General features: G+C 41.4%; 1 protein-coding gene across 1 annotated transcript in view; it reads right to left on the reverse strand.

Moving 5' to 3' along the window:
* The window catches only part of EXT1 (exostosin glycosyltransferase 1), a 258,570-nt gene that overhangs the window by 11,534 nt on the left and 222,897 nt on the right, over positions 1-24,139 (reverse strand). The window contains exons 4-8 of the mRNA XM_073679802.1: positions 23,000-23,119; positions 16,313-16,445; positions 11,988-12,106; positions 10,844-10,939; positions 6,791-6,880 (exon numbers count right to left, since the gene is read on the reverse strand). Coding sequence (XP_073535903.1) covers positions 6,791-6,880; positions 10,844-10,939; positions 11,988-12,106; positions 16,313-16,445; positions 23,000-23,119 — 558 coding nt within the window. The remainder of the gene's footprint in view (positions 1-6,790; positions 6,881-10,843; positions 10,940-11,987; positions 12,107-16,312; positions 16,446-22,999; positions 23,120-24,139) is intronic.

A 24,139-nucleotide genomic window follows, 5' to 3' on the forward strand; every position in this document is an offset into this window, starting at 1 on the left:
GGCACAATATGTCTTACACCTCCTCCCCGTCATAGGCCATTTGAACTTAAAGATTGATTTTTATAGGGTTTTGCCGGTGACGCGTCTACTTTAAGGTACGTTCTCCCCGAGGACACAGCTCTTCAGAGCTATGCAAATCTGTGACAAAGGAAAGAAGCCAAGTGTAAAAAGCACAAGCGTGGCACAAAATATGACAACGCCAGACAGCCATTTAAACATGGGACGCTGAGCTCTGATGGGCTCTGATGGGCCCAGCGCGTCCATTTTGGATTAGCATTCCATTAATGTCACAACAGTTAATGTAGAGGTAGGGAGAAGATGAGCAGGAGAAACGCTTGTCACAGAGATAATCTCGCTCCTCTGGTCAAAACAACAATTACTCACAAAAATGTAACACCTCCGGCACCGCACCGGCTGCCAAGAGTCCACTATGGGGAGCGTGCCGGATAATAAGAAAGCCTCAACCTCAAGGAAGACCAATCTGAACGGCGCACAATGTGAGACCAGCAACACACGGGAAAGGCATGTCATAATGTAAATGAGCAAGGTGGCACAGGTGATGGACACTACTGGGGAGTTCTGGGACCCCCTTTCATACCAATTTCCTACTCGCTAGAGCCATTATAAAGAGTATCCCTCCATCTGAAGGAACCAGCACCGTTGAAGTCAATGGCCTGTTCATATGCTGCACAATGAGAACTGTGCAATGCTTCGTTTGTCCTGTGGTGGCGCTGCAGGGACATTGCACACTTGCTGATCATTATAGCTGGAGGTGCAATATTTTAAGCAGTGTATCGCTTTATGATCAAGAAAGGTAATAACTGGAATCACTCTGAAGTTTACAAAACTATTGAAAAAAAAAGAAAAAAACACAACCCACAGAAATATTGCAATTTTCACATTGGCCACTAGGCCTTATAGTAGATTCACATTTCCTGATCAGTACAAAAGACTTATCTGCAGTTTCATCATCACAGACAAGATTACAAAGAAAGGTAACGCCTCTATATATCGTAACCCACACAGGATCCATCAATCACAGCAGGTCACAGCTCACCTCCTCCCCCTCCTGTACAATGACTGATATTTACTGTATATAGATGTGTTATCAGTCATAGTACAGGAGGGGGAGTAGGTGAGCTGTGACAACACCTATTGTGAATGGTGGATCCTTTGTTAACACCTCTATAAACAGTAGACAACACAGGTTCCACCATTCACAATAGGTGAGGTCACAGCTCACCTCCTCCTCCTGTACAACGACTGATAACACCTCTATATACAGTAGATAACACAGGATCCACCATTCACAATAGGTGATGTTACAGCTCACCTCCTCCCCGTCCTGTACAATGACGGATAACACCTCTATATACAGTATATAACACAGAACCCACCATTCATAATAGGTGATGTCACAGCTCACCTCCTCCCCGTCCTGTACAATGACGGATTACACCTCTATATACAGTATATAACACAGAACCCACCATTCACAATAGGTGATGTCACAGCTCACCTCCTCCTCCTGTACAATGACTGATAACACCTTTATATACAGTAGATAACACAGGATCCACCATTCACAATAGGTGATGTCACAGCTCACCTCCTCCTCCTGTACAATGACTGATAACACCTCTATATACAGTAGATAACACAGGATCCACCATTCACAGTAGGCAATGTCACAGCTCACCTCCTCCCCGTCCTGTACAATGACTGATAACACCTCTATATACAGTATATAACACAGGACCCACCATTCACAATAGGTGATGTCATAGCTCACCTCCTCCCCGTCCTGTACAATGACTGATAACACCTCTATATACAGTATATAACACAGGACCCACCATTCACAATAGGTGATGTCATAGCTCACCTCCTCCCCCTCCTGTACAATGACTGATAACACCTTTATATACAGTAGATAACACAGGATCCACCATTCACAATAGGTGATGTCACAGCTCACCTCCTCCTCCTGTACAATGACTGATAACACCTCTATATACAGTAGATAACACAGGATCCACCATTCACAGTAGGCAATGTCACAGCTCACCTCCTCCCCGTCCTGTACAATGACTGATAACACCTCTATATACAGTAGATAACACAGGATCCACTATTCACAATAGGTGATGTCACAGCTCTCCTCCTCCTCCTGTACAATGACTGATAACACTTCTATATACAGTAGATAACACAGGATCCACCATTCACAATAGGTGATGTCACAGCTCTCCTCCTCCTCCTGTACAATGACTGATAACACCTCTATATACAGCAGATAACACAGGATCCACCATTCACAATAGGTGATGTCACAGCTCACCTCCTCCTCCTGTACAATGACTGATAACACCTCTATATACAGTAGATAACACAGGATCAACCATTCACAGTAGGCAATGTCACAGCTCACCTCCTCCCCGTCCTGTACAATGACTGATAACACCTCTATATACAGTAGATAACACAGGATCCACTATTCACAATAGGTGATGTCACAGCTCTCCTCCTCCTCCTGTACAATGACTGATAACACTTCTATATACAGTAGATAACACAGGATCCACCATTCACAATAGGTGATGTCACAGCTCTCTGCCTCCTCCTCCCTTCCATATACAGCAGATACTCCAGGAAGCAGGAGTCTAATATTAGGCCAAGTGGGCAGTGTGAAAATTGCCATTTCTTTTTGTAACCACACCACATAACTGGTCTACAGATGTGGACGTGTCAGCCATGTTTTTCTATTCCATTACAATCTCTTAAAAAAAATTAAAAGAAAAAAGTACAAAAAGTAATTTAGGAAAAGTAGAGAAAGCAATTTAGGGTGACTTCTAATAAAGTAGTAGGTGGCAGAGGTAATTTCATTAGCCCGCCTCACCTTGTTATATTTCCTTACTGCCTAATGGGATAATTCATTAAAACCAGAGAAATGAAAAAAAAAAAAAAGCCGTGCGTTCCTCCTGCTCAGTATTCCGAACCTTCCCGGCTTTGCCATCTCCGTAATTAACAGAATGGAATGGCGTTTGGCCTACAGGACTCCGTCTCGTCTTCTCCCGGTGTAATTATCCGCTCACATTCTCACATCTGCAAACATCTGAAGTTCCATGGGAAATGTGTGATTTTGTGTTGGTTATGGATAATCCAATCCTGCACCCGAGATGGGAGATACCGCTCACAAAACATTAATTAGTGAAATAAATGCCTCGGCAGACAGCGTTTCTGGGAACGACGCGATGAGCAGATAGTATGGCGCGTTCCTTCCCTCGCTCTCTGTGTGGTGACATTAGGAAAAAAAGAAAAGTGCGATATGCAAATGAAGAGGCCAATTAACGCACACAAGAAAAAATACATTGCCCTGACAGTAGGGAAAAGGTGCGAAGATTTCTTACAAAATGCTAAACTAGAAAGGAATTATATAGTAAAGGTTTAAAGGGAAAAAAATACTAAAAAAAGGGATAAAAAGAAAAAAAAAAAAAACAGGAAATACTGGAATACAAAACTTGCAATTTTGAAAAAATTAAAAAAAAAAAAAAAAAAAAAGTTTTAAACTACTTTAGTAAGTGACATTTTTTCCAATAGCAGTATGGGTCCTTCAAAAGTCATCTTGTAGCATGTCGTAGAACCAAGTTAGAAGGGTAGGGGGACACTATTGGACCTCAAATATTGTCAAAATAAGAGACCACCCATTATTCACATCTTGACCAACAGAATTATGAGAAAAAACTAATTTTTGTGGCATTTATAAAAGGGGCAGTGAGCACAGGATAATGAGATAAGAGTAGCCTAAAGAAATGCCCCAGAGAATCCTCAGAGCCACACCGAAAATAAAATAAGATAAAAAAAAAAAACTGTCCAGGTTCTCTTTAAAAGGGTTTCCAGGTTCGGCACAAAAGTCTGCAGTCACTCTATGGGACTGAAGACTTGTGAATCCTTACCGCACACTGTCAGGATTCTCTGGTGCCAGGAGCATGTGGCCACAAGTAGGAATTTGCATACTACCAGCCACATTCCCACTAGACGTGCACGTCTAGTTGGAATGTGGCCGGCAGTATGTAAATTACATACATGACTGCAGCTCCCAGGACCAGAGAATCCTGACAGCACACTCTCGCATAGAGTGACTGCAGACTTTCGTGCCAAACCTGGACAACTCCTTAATGTAGCCATTACCCAACTTAGAACAGATTCAAACAATCATGACGATTTTTGCAAATGTAAAAAAAAAACAAAAAAACCCCACTATATATAGATTCTTTTCTTGTTCTGTTTTCAAAGAGTAAATGTTGATTTATTTTCATAAATCAATAGTACACACAAAACTTTGCAATACATCTCATCAGAGAAATCCGATTCTCTCTCTTCCTGGACTGATCATTCATTCTCAGAATTCACAATTCACAAGTAAAAAAAACCATTACAGAGATAGGAGATGCCAGTTGGTGCTCATAAAGTTCTATGGAGAACTGTTGCTTCTGGAAAACTTGCTGCAGAATGTGTGTCTGGCTCTAGCTCCTCCTCCCTCCATAGACTTTTCAAAGCACCAACTGCCATCTCCTCTCAGTAAAGGGAAAATCTGTCTTCACTGAATACAGATTTTATCTGTGAATTGAGAATGAATGATCAGTCCAGGAGAAAGAAGCAGATTTCTCGGAGAAGACATATTACAAAGTTTCTTATTTTTATGAAAACTATTGATCTATGAAATGAATTTATTGCAAAAATAAAACTTCCACTTCATCAAATAAAAAGTTCTACGTTCTACCGGATGCGAAGCGGGAAAAAAAAAAAAAGTTCTTGTAAATGACATTCATACAATGTTCTCATTTTTGTCAAATCATTTTGAAAGTGTTTTTCCTCTCTCGCCGTGGTGTCAAGATGTTGTCCTTCACCGCGTTATATTGGTAGCTCGGAAAATAAACTACCAGAAAATCAGCTCTGTTCTGTCAATGTGACTCTTAATTATGTCGGGGAACGGGTTCTGCGAGGACCGAAACGTGCTTGACGGCACCACCAGCTACGGAGGCCGACAAAATACATCACAATAATCTCATTTTCATATGAAGGATTTAATAAAGATAGATAGGTGATCACATTACTGAAAAACACAACCTGCTATTTAAAAAAAAACCAAAAAAAAAAACATTAATATTTCTAAAAATGCGCTATTTTATCAAAAAGGCAATGTCATGAAATCACCTTTAAAAAATAAAAAAAATACCCTTGATTTCTAAAAATGAACTTTTTTTTTCTTAAAGGCATTGTCTCATGGAATCACCTTTAAAAAAAATAAAAATAAAAAAAAAAATCCATTAATTTCTAAAAATTAGCTATTTTATCTTAAAGGCAATGTCTCATGAAATCAACTTTAAAAACAAAACAAAAAATAAATAAATGACCATTAATTTCTAAATACGTATTTTTTTCTTAAAAAGGTATTGTCTCATAAAATCACCTTTAAAAAAAATAAAAAAAAATAAAAATACCCTTGATTCCTAAAACTATGATTTTTCTTAAAGGCATTGTCTCATAAAATCAACTGGAAAAAAAAAAAGGAGGCAGGGAAAATCAGCTGAGCGACGTGGAGAATCACCATCCGCGATCAGGGGGGTTTTGTAGGTTTCCCCTAATCCTTGGCGATCGGAGGAAGCCTCGTCTAGACTTTCGCTTCCTGGGATCTTGTGGCAGCCATGAGCCACGTTTATTAATTTTTACAATTTAAAACTGTACAGATCCAAGGCACCCGGGATCAACCGCAATACTTTTGCCGCCAAAAAATGCAGTAAAACAAAGGTTAAAAAAAAAAAAACACTGCCACAATATGTGAACAAAACCTTACACAGCTGAGAATCTGTTACAATTGTATCCTGCCTAGGCCATCCCATTATGTTTAGCATCTACATAACAAAAAAATGTCATCATACGCCGATGGCCTCATGCTGTAGAGAGGTTATCCATTGGTGACATTTTTAAAACATTTTTTTTTACTTACATGGATGTTCGGTAAATCATTTTTGCCAGTTGGGTTTCATTAAAAATGTTTGCACCGCTTGCTTACTGTATCCTCTGTCTTAACTGTATTTTTATGCTAGAATGAGTTAACTGAGAATCCATCAGTGAGCGGATCCGGTTATAAATCTGAGCGCCTCTTAATTGAATTATGACCACAGATTACATCAAAAAGTTGAATGTACAGGGAAACAAAGTCTGTAAAAACTAAATGGTGCAGATTCTTTAAATCCAAATTACAAAAATGATTTTTTTTTTTTAACCCCAAATACAAATAAATACATTTAAAGAGGGCTGGTCACCAAGTAAAGGGCTAGTCGTTTTTTTGCTCTTATATTATTTTTTTTAAATCCAAAAGGTTATATAAAAATTGCACTTTTTTTTTGAATATACGTTACCGGTTCACGGAATTTACAAAGGGGGCGTGGCTAACAAGGTTATTATGCAAAGCACCCTAAAGACCCGCCCCAGAGGATCCTGTGAGCCACGCCCCCTTGCTAAATACCATTCAAATAAATAAAAAGCCCCATATCTCTGAAACCGTATGGCGGATTTAAAAAAAACAAAACAAAAAAAAAACCAACTGAATATTCAGGGGAGCAGCAGAAATAAGATCATAACAAAAACTGTTCAGTTTTGACCTGGTATCAGATCCACAAATGTATGAATTAAAAAAGAAGAGGTCCTCAAAGGTGGACAAACCCTTCAGAAACATGTGGATTTCAGAAAGAAATTAGGGTTATCGGTATACAATGGTATTCACCTCCGTCGTGGAAAGCACCGTGTCCTCGTCAAGGCTGAGTACGGCATCGGTCACTATGTTATCGTAAGGAAGAAAACGACTGCTCATGACCTACAGGGACAAAGAGGAAGAGAAGGATTACAGAGCGGTAAAGAAATAGTAATATAAATAGAAAAAGTATACACTACAGATAAAATAATAATAATAATCAGAATCAGAATCAGCTGTCAGCGGGTCTCGGAGAGGTCGGATGAACACAATGTCCAGAGCAAAAGGGTCCATATACTGCGTACTGGCCGTTCTCCAATACTGCAGCTCATTTCCTGTTGAAGTAATAAATAAAAGCTGGGCTGCAGTACCGGAGAACGGCCACTATGCGGTGTAGAGAGCAGTGCGGTACCACCCACCACAGGACCTACTAGCAGCAGACGGGTAGGGCTTCTAGGAGGCCACAACGTCATGGCCTAGTAAATGGCAGAAGCGCCAAGGGTGCTGACTGCATTATTGAAAACGGTCCCCCGGTCTTTCTGCCGTGTTGGACCGGAGCAGGGCAACACTAATCATTTTGCAGCGTCGGGTGTCGTACCGTCACCTTTTATAAAAATCCTGGAAATCTCTAAAGCTCTATGGAATCTAATGTGGGCTGTAAATCATTATCATTTTGGAACTTGAAAAAAAAAAAATAAATAAAATAATTGTGGATAATTTTTAAGCAAATTCAAAAAATTACAAAATTATCGTGGTTCCTAAACAGTTCATTTGTAATACCCCGAGGTAAAGAAGGACATCTCCACTCCCGAGGCGCTTTCCTTGCGGCTTCTTACGTCAGCGCTGGACTCGGCACAGTCTCTTCTCCGCCAACGGCAACTATTAAAGGGATTAAATGTTCCGTAGGCCACCGGCTGCTGAACCTTTCCGTGAAACCTCTGAGAGCCGCGTGCAGAAAGTTCCAGGATGTATTTATTAACGCCTCACAAATGACCCCGCTATCTGACAGGGTGACAGACAGTCCATCACTCCGCCTGAGCCCTGTAATCAGGAGTGATGCGCTCTACCAAAATGGATTTCCAGACGTGTCTGGGCCGGGGACGTCAGAGACAAATGCATCTGCTGAATCCAAATTGTATGCAAAATATCCACCCCATGAAGGATTTTTATTCATGGACTATTTTTTTTCAAGCTTTGCACTGAATATGTAATGGAAGGTAAAGTCTCTTATATATGGGCTCCATGCCGAACCACCATCTGTGCCCGCGGTGATCAACCCCAAAAATATTCCAGGACCAGTGTCATTGGAAAAACAAAACCGACCAACTACTTTAAAGGTAGGAACAAGCAAACCCCATTAGGACACCGCTTTAGGCTGGTTTAAAACTTATTTAACCCCTTGGTGACATGGCTATTTTTCTCTTTTTAAAGATCCGTAATTTTTTTTCTTTATGGACGACAGCTTGTTTTTTTTTTTGCAAGCCAGATTTAAATTTTTAATGACGCCATACATTTTACCAAATACTGTATTACAAAATGGGAAAATAAAAAATTCAAGTATAAAAAATATTCAACTCAAAATATAAAAAAATCAAGCAGTGATATAATACACTGGCTACATGGGGGGCGCCTTGGCGACAGAACGGACGATCGTGGGGTACTGATGGTGACAAAACGGGCAGCCACCATGTTGGAAGCTTTTTAAATGCCATCGTTGATGGCAGAATATATGAAGACTGTTGCGATCGGAACAGTTACTCTCATGTGCCCGCTGTGTACGAGCAGCGCGCACATCCGCCGTGTTAGCACTAAAGGTCTCAACCCTTTTGAGACATCCACCGTACATGTACAGTGGATGTGCGCGCTGCTTGTACGGAGCGGCCTCAGGACCTGAGCTTGCTCCATACAGCGTGGATGTTTGCTGTGCTATACAGCGGGCACCCGAGAATAACTGCTCCGATTGCAACAGTTTGCAGACTATAGTTATTCAGGGTGCAGGTAGTACACTTGGGGCCTGGTGCCCGGGGGAGCACAAAGACCCCTCTGTTACATGAGAAGACCCCAGGACTGTACATGACACATGAGACTTTGGGATGACCAAAGTGTCGGCCATGGTCAAAGCCCAGATGGAATAACCCATCAGGTCCCAGATGATCGGAATCGGTTTAGGTCAGCCTAATAACATTTTTTATTTTTATTATTTAGAATTTCCACTTATTTTTGTGTTTTTGCTTGTGTGGGGGTGGGAGGAATCCTTAATACCGTATTACAGGAATGTCTATTGATCGAACAATGGACTCGTTCCAGAAATATTCCTCTTCAGAGCCGCACAGTAAAGACGAGTACTGTTATAACGAAGAGGATAAGAACTTTTTGTTCTTCTTGTCTTGTGAATGTTTTGAGAGCAACAAAGTCCTAAAATCTGAATATTAACGGGAGGGTTGATCACTCTCCGAGCATCACCATGAAGCCTGCGCGTGTGTTTGTGATGCCAGGAGCGCAACGGAGGCTTCGACAGAAAGGAGGATGCACAGCGCAGCTCCCATGCCTGGGTGCACACAGGAGACTTGATGGTAGGATGAAAAAAACAAAACAAACCACAGCATCAAGGTCAGAACGGACACGGGGTGAAGAAGAAGCAACGTGTTTAGGAATAGCTTACACATCCAAGTGGGCTCAGAGTAGCAGAAACCCCCCTGACGCAGTGACCGGACCACCGGCGCAGGAAGAAACTATTATCTAACAAGGATTATGTTCTGTCCTTCATTCCTGAATGTGATAACCAAATTCCAGGGGTACACAAGCTTCACAACGTGCCCCCTGCTCCAACATTAAACTTATGCAGATTATTGGTTTAAAGGAGTCGTCCGGAACAAATATATTGATGATCGATCCTCAAGACAGGCCATTGATAGCAGATCGTGGGGGTCCGACACGCAGCACCCGCATCACTCAGCCTTTACTTAGTACCATGCACCCATTTACATGAATGGGAGCCGAGCTGCAATTACCAACAACGACCACTACACAGTATATGGCGCTGTGACATTTCAGCTTAGTTGGTTGTGAACTTTCGATGGCTATAAGCCGAGCGGGGGGTCCCAGGTGTTGGACTTCCACAATCTGATAGTGATGACTTATCCTAAGGACAGGTTATCAATATCTTATGCCTGGACAACTCCTTTCATCACCCCTCCCACAATCACCACCAATCTGTACCATTCATATAGACTGTACACACTTCCCATCATGCAGGGTCACCAGTCCACCATACACCTGTAGTACGGTCAGATGACTACCACAACCCTTCTTCTGGTTTCAGCCCTGTTTTTTTTTTTTTATAAACTGCACCCACTACGTATTGGCGACTTAGGCTGCAGCCTACTGTGCCCAACCCTCATTCTATTCCTACCGTATTTACAGTAATAGTTTTCGACAGGCCAAATGTTGTAATCCAAAAGGCAACAGTATTGTCCAGTTTCGATAATTCTACCTCAGTTTGAGGGGTGGATCCAATACTTGGAGACCCTGACTCAATGAGGAGTGCCAAACCGGAGACCCCCCTTTTACACTTCTTAAAAGAATATTCACATCACTTTATGACTCGTGTTAGTCTGATTTCTGGGACCATTACTGATGCAAAAAAATGAAAGGTCAGCAGTAATGGAACAACACTGTAGCCCTTCTTCAGCCTTCCCCTATAGAGCAGCGCCCCCTCCAGCTACCTGTTGTATAGAGGAACTGCAACAGCATTCAAGTGGATGGGGATGACTGCAGTTCTCTGCACAGCCAGGTGGCTGGGGGGCGCTGCTGCAGAGGGATAAACATTTCTAGTAACAGCACTGGACCACAGATACCACCCTTTAAGGCTCATGAGTGGTGGGGGTCATAAAGAGATGGCATACACTAGCACAAGCATCATTGAATACCTCTCGAACTGCAATAACACCAGTATAATCCCAGTAAGCAGAAACCCCTTAACTGGTTCATAGTAGCGATACGACAGGTTGATAAATCTGGGTCTTCTCATATTTAATAAAGCCGGCGTTCCATGGATAAAAGGGCTGCGCAGCAGAATGGCCTCACCTTGCTCTCCCCTTCAATAACTATGACAGGCACAGCAGTGGCAGGCCAGCGGTGTTTGGCAGGGAGCGGCTTGTCACAATTCCACAAGACTATGATCTGGAAAAATATAATAAACAGATACATAAATATTCCAGCAGTCAGCGTCTCTCTATGGAATATTTCCCAAATTAAAGCATCTCTGGAAAAATGTCAAAAAGGAGAAACAGAATAAGCTCACAAAGAGGACGACGGAAAAGAAAAGGCAAGCACAAATCTAAAGAAAAATTATAGAAACATTGAAGTGGGGATCAGGCATATTAAAAGGGGAACTTTTCACTGGATTTTTTTATTTTAACTGTGTACCTCTTCCAATTGGCACCACTCCACTGATTCTGGAACAGTTTTTCTTTTTTTTCTGTGCCCCTCCATTCCAAAGTTATGCCCCCTGGAATAAGAGATGCAAATTTTGGGCACGTACAACAAAGAAGGGTGTTTATTTTTTTTCTCCCCCGATGCTGGCCAATCAAAACATGGCCACGCCCACAGAGAAGGTCTGTGGTACACGCCCAGTTACTAAAAAAAGGGAAAATGTACACATTACCAGGGGGCATAACTTTGCAACGGAGGGGCGCAGAAGAAAAAGGAAAACTGTTCCGGAATCAGTGGAGTAGCAGCAATGAGAGGAGCTTGGCTTAAATAAAAAAAAATCCAGTGAAAAGTCCCCTTAAAACTATTGTAAACCAGCTGAATAGAGCACAAGAAAATGCAGTTTTATTTTCCCATACATTACAGCCAATTACTGGTGGATGGAGTTGGTGAACACTTTGAAATCAGAAAGAAAAGCAAGTATATCAACTTTAATGTGAACATCTACTTTTTAGTACCGTGTTTATTTCAAGTCCTACATAAGGTATCTTTATTTAAAAAAAAAAAAAGCCAAGCAATTACAGTAACAGTATTTGAAGCTCTAAACTGCTGCATAGACCTAAAAAGTCAGATAATCTGTCTTAACAACAGTCGCCAATAGAGGGAGACAAAGATCTTACATTATTAGCAGTGAGCTCCCTCTAGTGGAGGGTGCATTAGGAAGAGTTTAAGAAAAACTGAGCCCGGCCATTGTAAAGATAGATTATACAATATATCACACAATATTTAGTTGCATTACCTGATGACAGTACTGAGACTTTGCTACAGCGACGAGCAGCTTCAGGATTGGCTGGGACTGGGAGACCAGCGGCGTCACCGCGTGGATGACTGCGGTAAACTTTGTTGGTGATTTTACACCTGAAACAAAAAAAAACCCCACAAATCAGGAAGGTCCTATTCACATCTACTGACCGCCAGGAATCCAGACCCTTCTATGCAACAATCCCAGTGTGAAGCTTAGAAACACAGCACAGCAAGCTGGCGACACGGCCAAAACATAAATCGGCGCCTGCATGGTAAAATACCGGAAGGGACGCAAAAAGCGATCAGCAACTTCCAGTATGTCGTACAAGTGTGTTACAGCCGGCTAAGATTAGCGTCACACTGTAACGGACTATTATAGGGGCACTACATTGTGTAATACAATTTGGAAACGTTTCTTTTTTTTGTCATTTATTGGGAACTATATGGTTTGGGCACTGTATAGCGGTGTTATTTGAGCTCTACAGGGTAGACTTTTAGCACTCTATAGTAGTATTAGTTGGGCACAGTATATTGGCATCATTTCACAACTTAGAGGCTGTACTATTTGAACACTGTATAGTGACATTATGTGAGCTCTTTGGGCAATGTACGGTGGCATGAGATGAGCACTTTATGGCAGTATTGTTTGGGCAACGTATGGTGGCATGAGATGAGCACTTTATGGCAGTATTGTTTGGGCAACGTATGGTGGTATGAGATGAGCACTTTATGGCAGTATTGTTTGGGCAATGTAAGGTGGTATTAGTTGAGCACCTTATGGCAGTATTGTTTGAGCAATGTATGGTGGTATGAGATGAGCACTTTATGGCAGTATTGGTTGGGCAATGTACGGTGGTATTAGTTGAACACCTTATGGCAGTATTGTTTGAGCAATGTATGGTGGTATGAGACGAGCACTTTATGGCAGTATTGTTTGGGCAACGTATGGTGGTATGAGATGAGCACTTTATGGCAGTATTGGTTGGGCAATGTACGGTGGTATTAGTTGAACACCTTATGGCAGTATTGTTTGAGCAATGTATGGTGGTATGAGACGAGCACTTTATGGCAGTATTGTTTGGGCAATGTATGGTGGTATGAGATGAGCACTTTATGGCAGTATTGGTTGGGCAATGTACGGTGGTATTAGTTGAACACCTTATGGCAGTATTGTTTGAGCAATGTATGGTGGTATGAGACGAGCACTTTATGGCAGTATTGTTTGGGCAACGTATGGTGGTATGAGATGAGCACTTTATGGCAGTATTGTTTGGGCAACGTATGGTGGTATGAGATGAGCACTTTATGGCAGTATTGTTTGAGCACTTTATGGCAGTATTGTTTGGGCAATGTATGGTGGTATGAGATTAGAACTTTATGGCAGTATTGTTTGGGCAATGTATGGGGGTATGAGATGAGCACTTTATGGCAGTATTGTTTGAGCACTTTATGGCAGTATTGTTTGGGCAATGTATGGTGGTATGAGATTAGAACTTTATGGCAGTATTGTTTGGGCAATGTATTGGGGGAATGAGATGAGCACTTTATGGCAGTATTGTTTGGGCAACGTATGGTGGTATGAGATGAGCACTTTATGGCAGTATTGTTTGGGCAACGTATGGTGGTATGAGATGAGCACTTTATGGCAGTATTGTTTGAGCACTTTATGGCAGTATTGTTTGGGCAATGTATGGTGGTATGAGATTAGAACTTTATGGCAGTATTGTTTGGGCAATGTACGGTGGTATGAGACTAGCACTTTTTGGCAGTATTGTTTGGGCAATGTACGGTGGTATGAGACTAGCACTTTTTGGCAGTATTGTTTGGGCAATTTATGGTGGTATTAGTTGAGCACTTTATGGCAGTATTGCTTGGGCAATGTACGGTGGTATAAAATGAGCACTTTACGGCAGTATTGTTTGGGCAATGTACGGTGGTATGAGAGGAGCACCTTATGGCAGTATTGTTTGAGCAATGTACGGAGGCATTAGTTGAATACTTATGGCAGTATTGTCTGGGCAATGTACGGTAGTATTAGTTGAGCACTTTATGGCAGTATTGTCTGGGCAATGTACGGTAGTATTAGTTGAGCACTTTATGGCAGTATTTTTTGTCCAATGTACAGTGGTATTAGGTAAGCACTTATGGCCATATTCTTTGAGCACTGTAAAGTGAAGTTATTTAAGCTCTTTATGACAGTATTATTTGGGCACTGTAGCGTGGTATTTGAGCACTCCATAAAAATCTAGTTTGGGCACCCCGGGTTGGTAGTAATTGGGCACTTATTGGTAATAATTTTGGCTATTGTATAGTAATATTAGTTGAGCTCATTATGTTACTATTACTTGGGCCCTGTAGCTTAGTAGTTGAGCACATTACATAATATTATCTGGGGACTTTATGGCAGCATTGTTTGGTATTTGAACACTTCATAAAAACACTCTTTTGGCACTCTACAGTGGGATGTGAGCATATAGCGGTAGTACTTTTGGAGAATACATATTGATATTAGTTGAGCTATTCATGGTAGCATTGATTGGACACTGTGAAGTAGTATTTGAGCAATGTATCGTGGTATTTGAACACTTTATAAGGATATTGTTTTGGCACTCTATGGTTGTATTATGTGAGCATTTTATAGTATTGTTTGGGCACTCTATGGTTGTATTATGTGAGCATTTTATAGTATTGTTTGGGCACTCTATGGTTGTATTATGTGAGCATTTTATAGTATTGTTTGGGCACTCTAGGTATTTGAGCACTTCATAAAGATACTGCTAGGACATTCTAAGGTAGAATTATTTCAGCAGCCTATATTAGTATTTTTTGGCAACAAATAGCGACATTAGTTAAGCGTTTTACGGTGTTATTGTTTGAGCATTGTATGGCGATACCATTTCAGCACATAATGGCAGTATGATGTGGGTAATGTTCATTAGTATTAGTTAAGCACTTTACGGCAGTGTATTTTGGGCACCGCAGGGTGACTTGAGCATTTTATGCACTAAAGAAAGAGTCAAATTTATTTTTTATTTTTTCCAATTCACAGCATGAATAAAAACTACTCAAACTATTCATGAATCTTGGCTGTTAAGCGCTAAAAGTTGGCATAATAAAGCCTAGAGTTGTAATTTTTTTAGAACTGAAATGTCAAAAACATAATGACAAAATTAATTAAAATAAATGTATAAATGATATTCTATGTGGCGTGCCTAGTAATGCTATTAGACTTATTTTTTTTTGTTTTAAAAATTATTTATTGTAAAGAAAGTAAAACAGAGGAGACTAGAGCTTGAATAATACTATTTGCTTCTACTCTATTTTGCATTTTAGTTTTTTTTTATAGACCTTTCAAGGGGTTTTTTGGATTCTTTAAAAAAAAAAAATGAACGTCAAAGCATTTTTTCCGACTTATCTAACATCAAACCTTTTTACCCTGAAAAGATACCAATCTATTGTCACAAGTAAAACTAAATGAGAACATTGCTGATCTACACAGTATATTTTTTATGCTACTTTTGCGATATAGTTAACTTTAAGCCATTATTCCTGTATTACATAAATAAATAATAACTTTTTCTAACAAATTTATATTACATATACATCCTCTGAACCTCTGAAGGAGCAAAGCGAAATGCACATTGTGGCAAAGGGGTACAAGCCAGGAAGGAATTGCATTTTTTATGGTATTATTATTATTATTTGTTTAACATATAGCTAACTTTAAGCCATTATTCCCGTATTACACAACTTTTTCTAACAAATTGATGCTATTTATTTATTATTATATATACACACCCCCTGAAGAAGCAGGGCGAAACACACGTTGTAGCAAAGGGATACAACCCAGGAAGGAATTAAATTATTTAGGTACTTCTTTACATTTAATATCATCCCTTTGAGTGCTTCTTTGTCCACATGAGAATGTGATTTGGTGTTTTAGGTTACATTAGTATGGGTTACTGGTACATATTATTCACAGAGGGAAAAGCTCTAAGGCTGTTGCACTTTAATCACGTTTTATATCCCTTTTCTTGAATAAATTTATGCGATTAATAGGCATATAGCATTTTATTTTTTATCTTGTTGGCTTTGGTTCTTTTATATACCTATTCATATTTTTATATATATTCATTTATTTTTTTATATGCACATAGTTATTTTTATGCTTTTTATTCCAGAAATTATTTATTGTTTCGCCCCGATCCTCTATATAATCTGCACAAACAATCCTCGTGCTGAACTGAATGGCTAGGAAGCTGGATATATTCTTATAGAGACAAGCGTCCATCATCGGGTCATGAAGAAGGAAGCGCTTACCTAGATTAGAGTAGTAGTAGGGAAAATCACCCAGATATGATGAGTACTGGGGCAGCACAAAGAGTCCTCCAGGATGCTTGTTCCATATTAAACTGTTACGTGATATGTGCTTGAAAATTCTGTCCTGAATTATCTGAAAGAGAAGACAAATGGAGGGATTAGAAAAAGTGGTAAAATAAGAACTGAGAGGAGCACTTGGTTCTACCTATTTTTACTCGAGCAGCCTCTTCAATCAGCAGTTAGCTGAGAATAGCAATCAAGGCATCTTCTTCTTCAGGTCGGCCATGGACATTTGGTTTTACCTATGCAACCGGAAAGCGAGAACTCATTCTCCATTCTAACTACGGAACGTACGGATCAGGCATCATGGCTTCCCCTCAAAAACATGAAATTGACAACAGGCTGTAGACCGCAAGGTAACGTGTAATCCTTCTCCAGCAGAAGAGACGTTAAGACAGATTACAGAAAGTTTTCCCGCTGGATTGCCTGCTCCTGCTTTCTTGTCTGGTATATTGTATAAAGACATAACAGTGAGGTAAGTTTTTAGTTCAGAACAGCAGGAAGAATCAATGCATGCTGGGACGTGAGGATAGGGAAGTTAGTACACCTATAGTGCTTGTAGAATACCGATGGAGAGGAACTTTTACTTGGGAAAAAAAAAAGTGGAAGGTGGTGGCAAATTACAATGCTTGAAAATAAGGACAGTTCCGGGACAGAAGTTCATACACATATAGTGCTGGCAGAATGCCAATGGAGAGGAACCTTCCCTTGAAAAAAAAAGTGGAAGTAGGTGGCAAGTTACAATGCATGAAAATAAGGACAGATCTTGGATAGAAGTTCATACACCTATAGTGCTGGCAGAATTCCAATGGAGAAAAACCTTCCCTTGAAAAAAAAAAAAAAAAAAAGTGAGTAGCAAGTTACAATGCATGAAAATAAGGATAGTTCCTGGACATATTAGACTACTATGTGCACCAAAAGCTGTTTTAACCTCTTCCTGACATCTATTTTCATTTTCTTGCACTTTAAATTTTTCTTTTTCTTCCAAGAGCCATAACATTTTCATTTTCTTCACTGACGTAGCCGGATGTGATTCGAGCTTTTTTTTGTTACTATATTAAAAAAATATAAGGTTTTCAAAAAAACTTATATTAAGGCACTTGAACCTGTGATTGGTCGTTCATGATTTTTTGCAATACACAGAAATACTGTAGTAGTGCTGTATACAGTACAAGGGTCTACTATGAAGAGAAGCCTATCTTTATAGAAAAACAGTCATAACAGGAACAGGGGTCTTCCTGGTTGGGTTGTCTTGGCAACCCATCAGTCCATCGAGCAGGAAAGGGGAGGGGGTGTGTGTGAGCGATTTAAACAGACACGCGCTGTTAGGCTGGTTTCACACGTCCGGATATTTCCAGTATCGGAAAAACCCGTACCTGAGATATACGTGTCCATGTGCACCTGTGTGGCACACGAATGCCTGGGAATCAGCAGTAGAGTTAGCGCTGTTCCCAAGCCCTGGGTGCTGAACGCTGCCCTCATCATAGTCCCTTGCTCGTGCTGCGGTCAGCACCAGCAAGGGACAATGTTGGAAGTAGTAGTCTGCTCCCGCAGTGTCCATGTGTAAGAATAATAAAATCATTATTCTCACCTGTGCGGAGATGTCTCCCGCTTTAATCCTCTGACCACGGACGCTGAGGAGCCGGGGAGAATGACTCTGGGCCAGAGCGGCTCATTCTCCCCGGCTCCAGTAGTCAGAGAATTACAGCAGGGAACATTTCCGGAGAGGTGAGTATAAGGATTTTATTATTTTATTCTTATTTTTACACATGGACACAGCTGGAGCAGACTACTACTCCTAACATTGTCCCTTGCTCGTGCTGATCGCAGCGGGAGCAAGGGATAATGATGAGGGAAGCGTTCAGCACCTGGCACTTGGGAACAGCACTTACTGTACCGCTGATTCCCAGGCGCCGGTACGTGTGATACTGATGACACACGAATGTAATCCATGTGTGTTCAGCGTGACACATTTTGCGGACCTTGTAGCGTGTAAAAAACGGACATGTCAACGTGTGGAGCACACGGACCATGGAAACACACGGACATGTGTGCAGACCCATAGATTTGAATTGGTCTGTGTGTGTCTCCAGTACATGTGGAAACTGTCACCACATGTACCGGACACACTGGCGTGTGAAAGGGGCCTTAGTGCCACTGTCAGAGATTGACAGCAGTATTAAACAGGTTAACAGCAGCAGCTGAAGCTCAGCTCTACCAGCGCCTGTTAGAGGCAGATGATGGCTGAATAACAGGCATCATCTGCTGGGAATAATGCTGGCTCAGTGTCACGCCAGGTGTGACTGCAATACAGGGGGGAAAGGTAAAGGGAGCCCAGACACTAGGGAAAGGGTAAGTGGTGACATCCTAAACTAGACTAGCGTCACTCTGTCTTCCCCTACAGTCCCTATACAGCCTCCGCAGCTGTTGCCGATCACGTAAGGCTACAACTGGGGGGGGGGAGGGAGGGGAGGAGGAGATGAGCACTAGTCAACCTCCGCTAGCATTCTAAAGACGAAAGGGGAAGACGACACAGGGGAATTACAACTTAGCTTTAGAAGAAACTCCAACATGGCACACAGCCTCAAGACTCCAAAGAGGACGTGAGGCTACCTCAGCCAAGTTCCAAGTAGGAATGAGTAGAACCGGCGACGCCCACCTAGAAACACCAGGTATATATACACCCAGACTAAAGGGAGGTAGTCGCTGGGTTCTAAACACAACATCCTATCTAGGAAGCTGTCTGCATTGCCAAACGTGGAGATCTCCTGCAAACCATTGCAGGGCGACTGTCTGTCACCTCTGACACACCCGTGACACTCAGTTTCTGAGTCCGTATCAAAAACAGGGAGTGGACATTGGACGTACCAGTACATCTAAAGTCAATAAGGGGTTTAAGAGTAACCATCGTTTTACATTTTTTATTTCCTAAATCACTATTACTCATAAAAATAAGACACTTTGTAATATATTTTAATAAACAAATCTGCTTCTTTCTCCTCTGGACTGGTCATTTATTCTTAAAATACTCAATTCACTGGAAAAATCTGTCTTCAGGCTTTCGCATTACTGAGATAGGAGATGTCAGCTGGTGCTCAGAGTTCTATGGAGAACTGTTAACTGTTGTTTCAGTAGAACTTGCAGTAGAACGTGGGCAGAACGTGGGCAGAACTTGCAGTAGAACGTGGGCAGAACTTGCAGTAGAACGTGGGCAGAACTTGCAGTAGAACGTGGGCAGAACTTGCAGTAGAACGTGGGCAGAACTTGCAGTAGAACGTGGGCAGAACTTGCAGTAGAACGTGGGCAGAACATGTGCGCCTGCCTCTTGCTCCACCCTCTCCATAGAATTTTCAAAGGACAAACAGTCATCTATCTCCATAATGTTAAAATCGGTCTTCATTAAAAATACATTTTACTGATTTTACCCATGAATTGAGAGTCAAAGATCAGTCCAGAAAGGAGAAACAAGCAGATTTCTTGGATAAGATATATTACAAAGTTTATTATTTTTGTGTGTACCATTGACTTAGGAAATACAAGTTAAAACAACGGTCACTGTTTAACTAGTTTTGGGAGATGAGGGCAGCAAGATCACCTTTTCCTACAGCTATGTGAAAGGATAGGTATGATTTAAGCATGAAACCAAATTCAGTGAAACCCGGTCTGAGTACGGAAAGCGATGTCCGGACCGCCTGTGGATCTCCTGACCCGAGATGAACAGCCTTCTATGTGGCTATGTTGAGTTGGGGTCCGGACATCACGGCGGTCCGCACACAGGCGGCGTTTCATGACTACAACTTTTGGCTAAGGCAAAGAATATGAAAATGATCAGGGAAGGGGGGGGTGGAATAAAAAAACAAAACAAAAAATGATAACCGAAAAACAAAAGAAACACAAAAGTTTCCGGACTGGTAGAAGTCTTACTATTAGATATTTCCATGGTTCTTGGAAAGGAATGAATGTAATAATTATAATGTCTGTGCAGACGGCATTGAAGTGGGTTCATCCATCTCCGAGATCAATGCGTTGGAGCTCCGAGACCGAGTGCGATGTATTTAAAGGAGCTCTTGAAATATCGATACCATATGTAAAAAGTCACACCCCCGCCCCCCCGCAGCCGGCGATGTCCTAAATCATTTACAGTACATTAATACGTCATTAACTTGATGGAGCGGCCCGAACACGCAGAACACATTACAATAAGCCACATTAATACCCAGGTTTTCATCTCCAGATTTATGGCGTAAAATAATAACAGCGCGATGTCGGAGTTTCCTGTTATTTCGTTCTCGCAGAATCCCCCAATGCAGTAATTACTGCGGTAACATTTTAACCTGCGCAGCTCGGGCCTTCGTTACAAGCAGGGCCAAGTATAAATACCGCGCTGAAAACCAATTTGTACAAATAATTAGTCTGCCTGGTATCTGGGTGCAGAGTTCGCGACACGGTGGCAAAATTAACATGGCGTGCCATCTGCGGTCAGCTGTCCTCGGCTCTCCGATCGGTCTCGCTCACCGACGAACACATCTGGAGGCCAAAGGCTCAAACTGAAAAATTCAATTTTCATTGATTGGCCGGGTGAGAAGGTAAATGGTGAGAGTCTATGAGCGAAGCGAGCGGGGGGAGGGGAAATATGGAAAGCAGAGATATGTATCACGCAGAACGGCTGGTGCCCATGCTGTGACCTTTGTGCGCGGCTCGCTGGGTGACCTCTCCGTTTATCTTCCAGTAATGGAGTGTGAATGATTTATTAGCGTGGTCTTCGGCAATAGCAAGAGAAACCAGTGCAGTCCTCTCTATATAAAGCAGGAATATGGACACCTGTATTTATAGCAGGAACTGTAGAGTCACCATGCGCTATACTTCACTGATTGGTTGGACAGCCCCTTTAAGTCATGTTTAGCCCCTCTGGAAAACACCTCAAATTTTGAGATTTTTCATCTCAACATTCCAGATGTAAGGCCGGCTATACACATAGGATAGCGGATAGAGGAGTACTTTTTCGGCCCTCAGCGCTCGGAGCGAGCGTAGAAATCCGATGTCACCCGCATCTGGCCGACGCTCATCTACTGCTAACTAATGTTTAAACCGATCGATCTATATCTCCCCCAACATCATCTGTTGGGAGAGTCAGGAAGCCCCCTATACACATCGGACTGGTGGCCAATGATGCCGGTATAGGCCAACTTCAGTCTTATGAATATGGGGTGTTCAGATGAGTATTAATATGGACATAGAGGGGGTCTTCCACCAATACCATTTTTTGGGATACATTTTATTTACTTTTTAATTCATATTAATGAAATAAAATAAAAAAAAACGTTTGTCAGCTGCATGATGTAGGGGCAGAGACACAAATTCCAGCGATGTGTCACTTACTGGGCTGTGTGTTGCCGTTTAAATAAAATCAGTATTTTATCAGCAGGAGATTATCACCACAGGACTAGGTGTCTCATGCTTCCTAGTCAACTGGTCTGTGAAACCCCGCCCACACAACTGATTGGCAGCTTTGTATACTCTGTGCCAATCAGTGGTGTAGGCGGGGTTATACACAGCTCAGCATTCAGAGCTCTGCTAGATCTGCAGCAGGGAAAAAAGTGATTGCATCAAAATGACAGCAAGTAGCTCAGTAAGTGACACATCGCTGGAATCAGGGTCTCTACCCCTACAATATGCTGCTGACAGATTCCCTTCAATGCTTTGTTCCTTTAAAAAAAAATTTAAAGTCCACAAAATGTTCATTTTTTAAAGTACATGTTGTAACAGTTACAAATATGTGATGGTTATGTCATTTAGATTTATGCTTTTGTTTTTTTTTAATGACATTTTATTTTAGGCTAAAAATATATATTTCAGTTTACACTAATTTATTTCGATCAACCCTAAAAGTACAAGAGCCCTGCACAGTGAGTGACACCCAAGCCTTAGGACTCTGTCCTATTTAAAGAAGGGAATGCCACAAAAAGCATGTGATAGTAAAACAGATTGTGCACTAGGACCCAGAATCTTCAATCTATGCCGAGTCCATCAGACACCCAAAGCGCGTTGTGGAGGCTGAGAAAAGCAGAGCAGCGCAGCGTCCATCTGTGGGACACATTTGTATTCCGAGAAATGTTAGAAACGGCTTTATACCGGCACGGCCAGACATCCCAGAGGTCGCACCATCCTGAAGGTCTTGTTAATAGTCCATAAAGTATCAGCCGCTTTTCCACATTCTTCTATGAAATAAGTTTCCCTTTCGCTGCGGAGATGGACGCCTGGTCCACACAGAAGCTCCGCACTCACAGCCAAGCGCCAGGAGAATTCAACGCATTTCTTACAACTTTACAAAACTTTTTTTTTTTTTTTGTATTATTATTTTTTTCTGTTCTACTGTAGATTTCCGGAAACATTTCAACACACAAAATTACAATCTCAATTATTAATTTTTGTTCGAAAAATAGGTCTACGCAAGCAATGAACAAAAATTTTACAAACAAAATTTTTTTTTTTTTTTCTCTTGTTTAGGACATGTAGACGTAATTTTATGCTGAAAATCAAAATCAATAACATAAAAAAAAAAAATGCAATGTAGATGTAAAGTAATAAAGAAAGGTCAGTGACCAGAATCGGGTCTCAGTTGCTCACCTCTAGTGTAGTCAATACAATCTTCTCCACTGAGGAAAAATAAGCTTCCCACAAAAACTGCGTCTGCTGTCTAAGTGCGAGGATCCTATCCTGATGGATAGACCTGATTGTAGAAGGAATCTGGAAGACAAGGACGCAACAATCAGCTTCTCCGCCAAACATGGTAACCAGATGAAATTAATACTCTGCGGGGAATATGACCCCGACGCGCGCCGGTGCCTCCGAACACCGTATAGGTTATGCTAAGAACAGGCGAAAAAAAATAACAAAAAAAAAAAAATAATAATAAAAGTGTGCGTTACAAGTAAATTACCCCTGAATAGAAAACTTTATTGAACCAAAGCAATCTGTCAGCAGGGGTCACCTCCAACATGGAAGAGCTAGTAGTTGAATCATTTTCCTTGCCACAATGAAAAATGAAAAGTGCGCTCTTCCTCAGCTGGATGAAACAAAGGTTACATGGGTCACGGCGGATACACACATTACACAGCTGCCAGACACATATTGTACGTAAGCTTTAATTTGGGGCTGTTAGAGAATATGTGGTGTGGACCACCAAACCCACCCAAAAAGAGCAATTTTTCTTTTCGGGCTCCTCTCAGACGTACCAGATATATGTGTTTATGTGTGTTGTCATTAGCTAAGAAGGTTTATTGTCTGGGTGGACGCCAAACACCGATGGACACTCGGCATCTTCCTATCCAAAGTAGATGATCCATAGAATTGGCCAACAATGGTATATACAGGACAAGATTTATTTAAGAAGGTAGGGTGAAAAGTAGAGCGGCCCCGAGCCTCTTCCTACCGAGGTTGTTTCCCTGCATTTTTAGCTTCCCATCCAAGGAAATGAGCGCTATTAGGCAAGCTAAAGAGGCTGATGCTGGGCAGGACAACCTCGGGAGGTGCTCTCCCACGCCCAGAGCACTTATTGCCTCTTTTGAATATTAATTACATTTCTAAATTTCTTTGGAATGCAGCAACAGATAAAAGATATAAAGGTGGCGATATATTTAGCTTTCAAACACCTTCCCATATATGCAGTTTGGGGTAAAGTGGGGATTTGATGTAATTGACATATTTCATTTACAGGGAGTTTATTAGCACAGGATTACTGTTCAAGCCAAGTAAAGGCGCTGGGTG

This window comes from Phyllobates terribilis, unplaced genomic scaffold (assembly GCF_046119375.1).
Source record: "Phyllobates terribilis strain yellow unplaced genomic scaffold, ASM4611937v1 Scaffold_4__5_contigs__length_816908805, whole genome shotgun sequence".
Lineage (NCBI taxonomy): Eukaryota > Metazoa > Chordata > Amphibia > Anura > Dendrobatidae > Phyllobates > Phyllobates terribilis.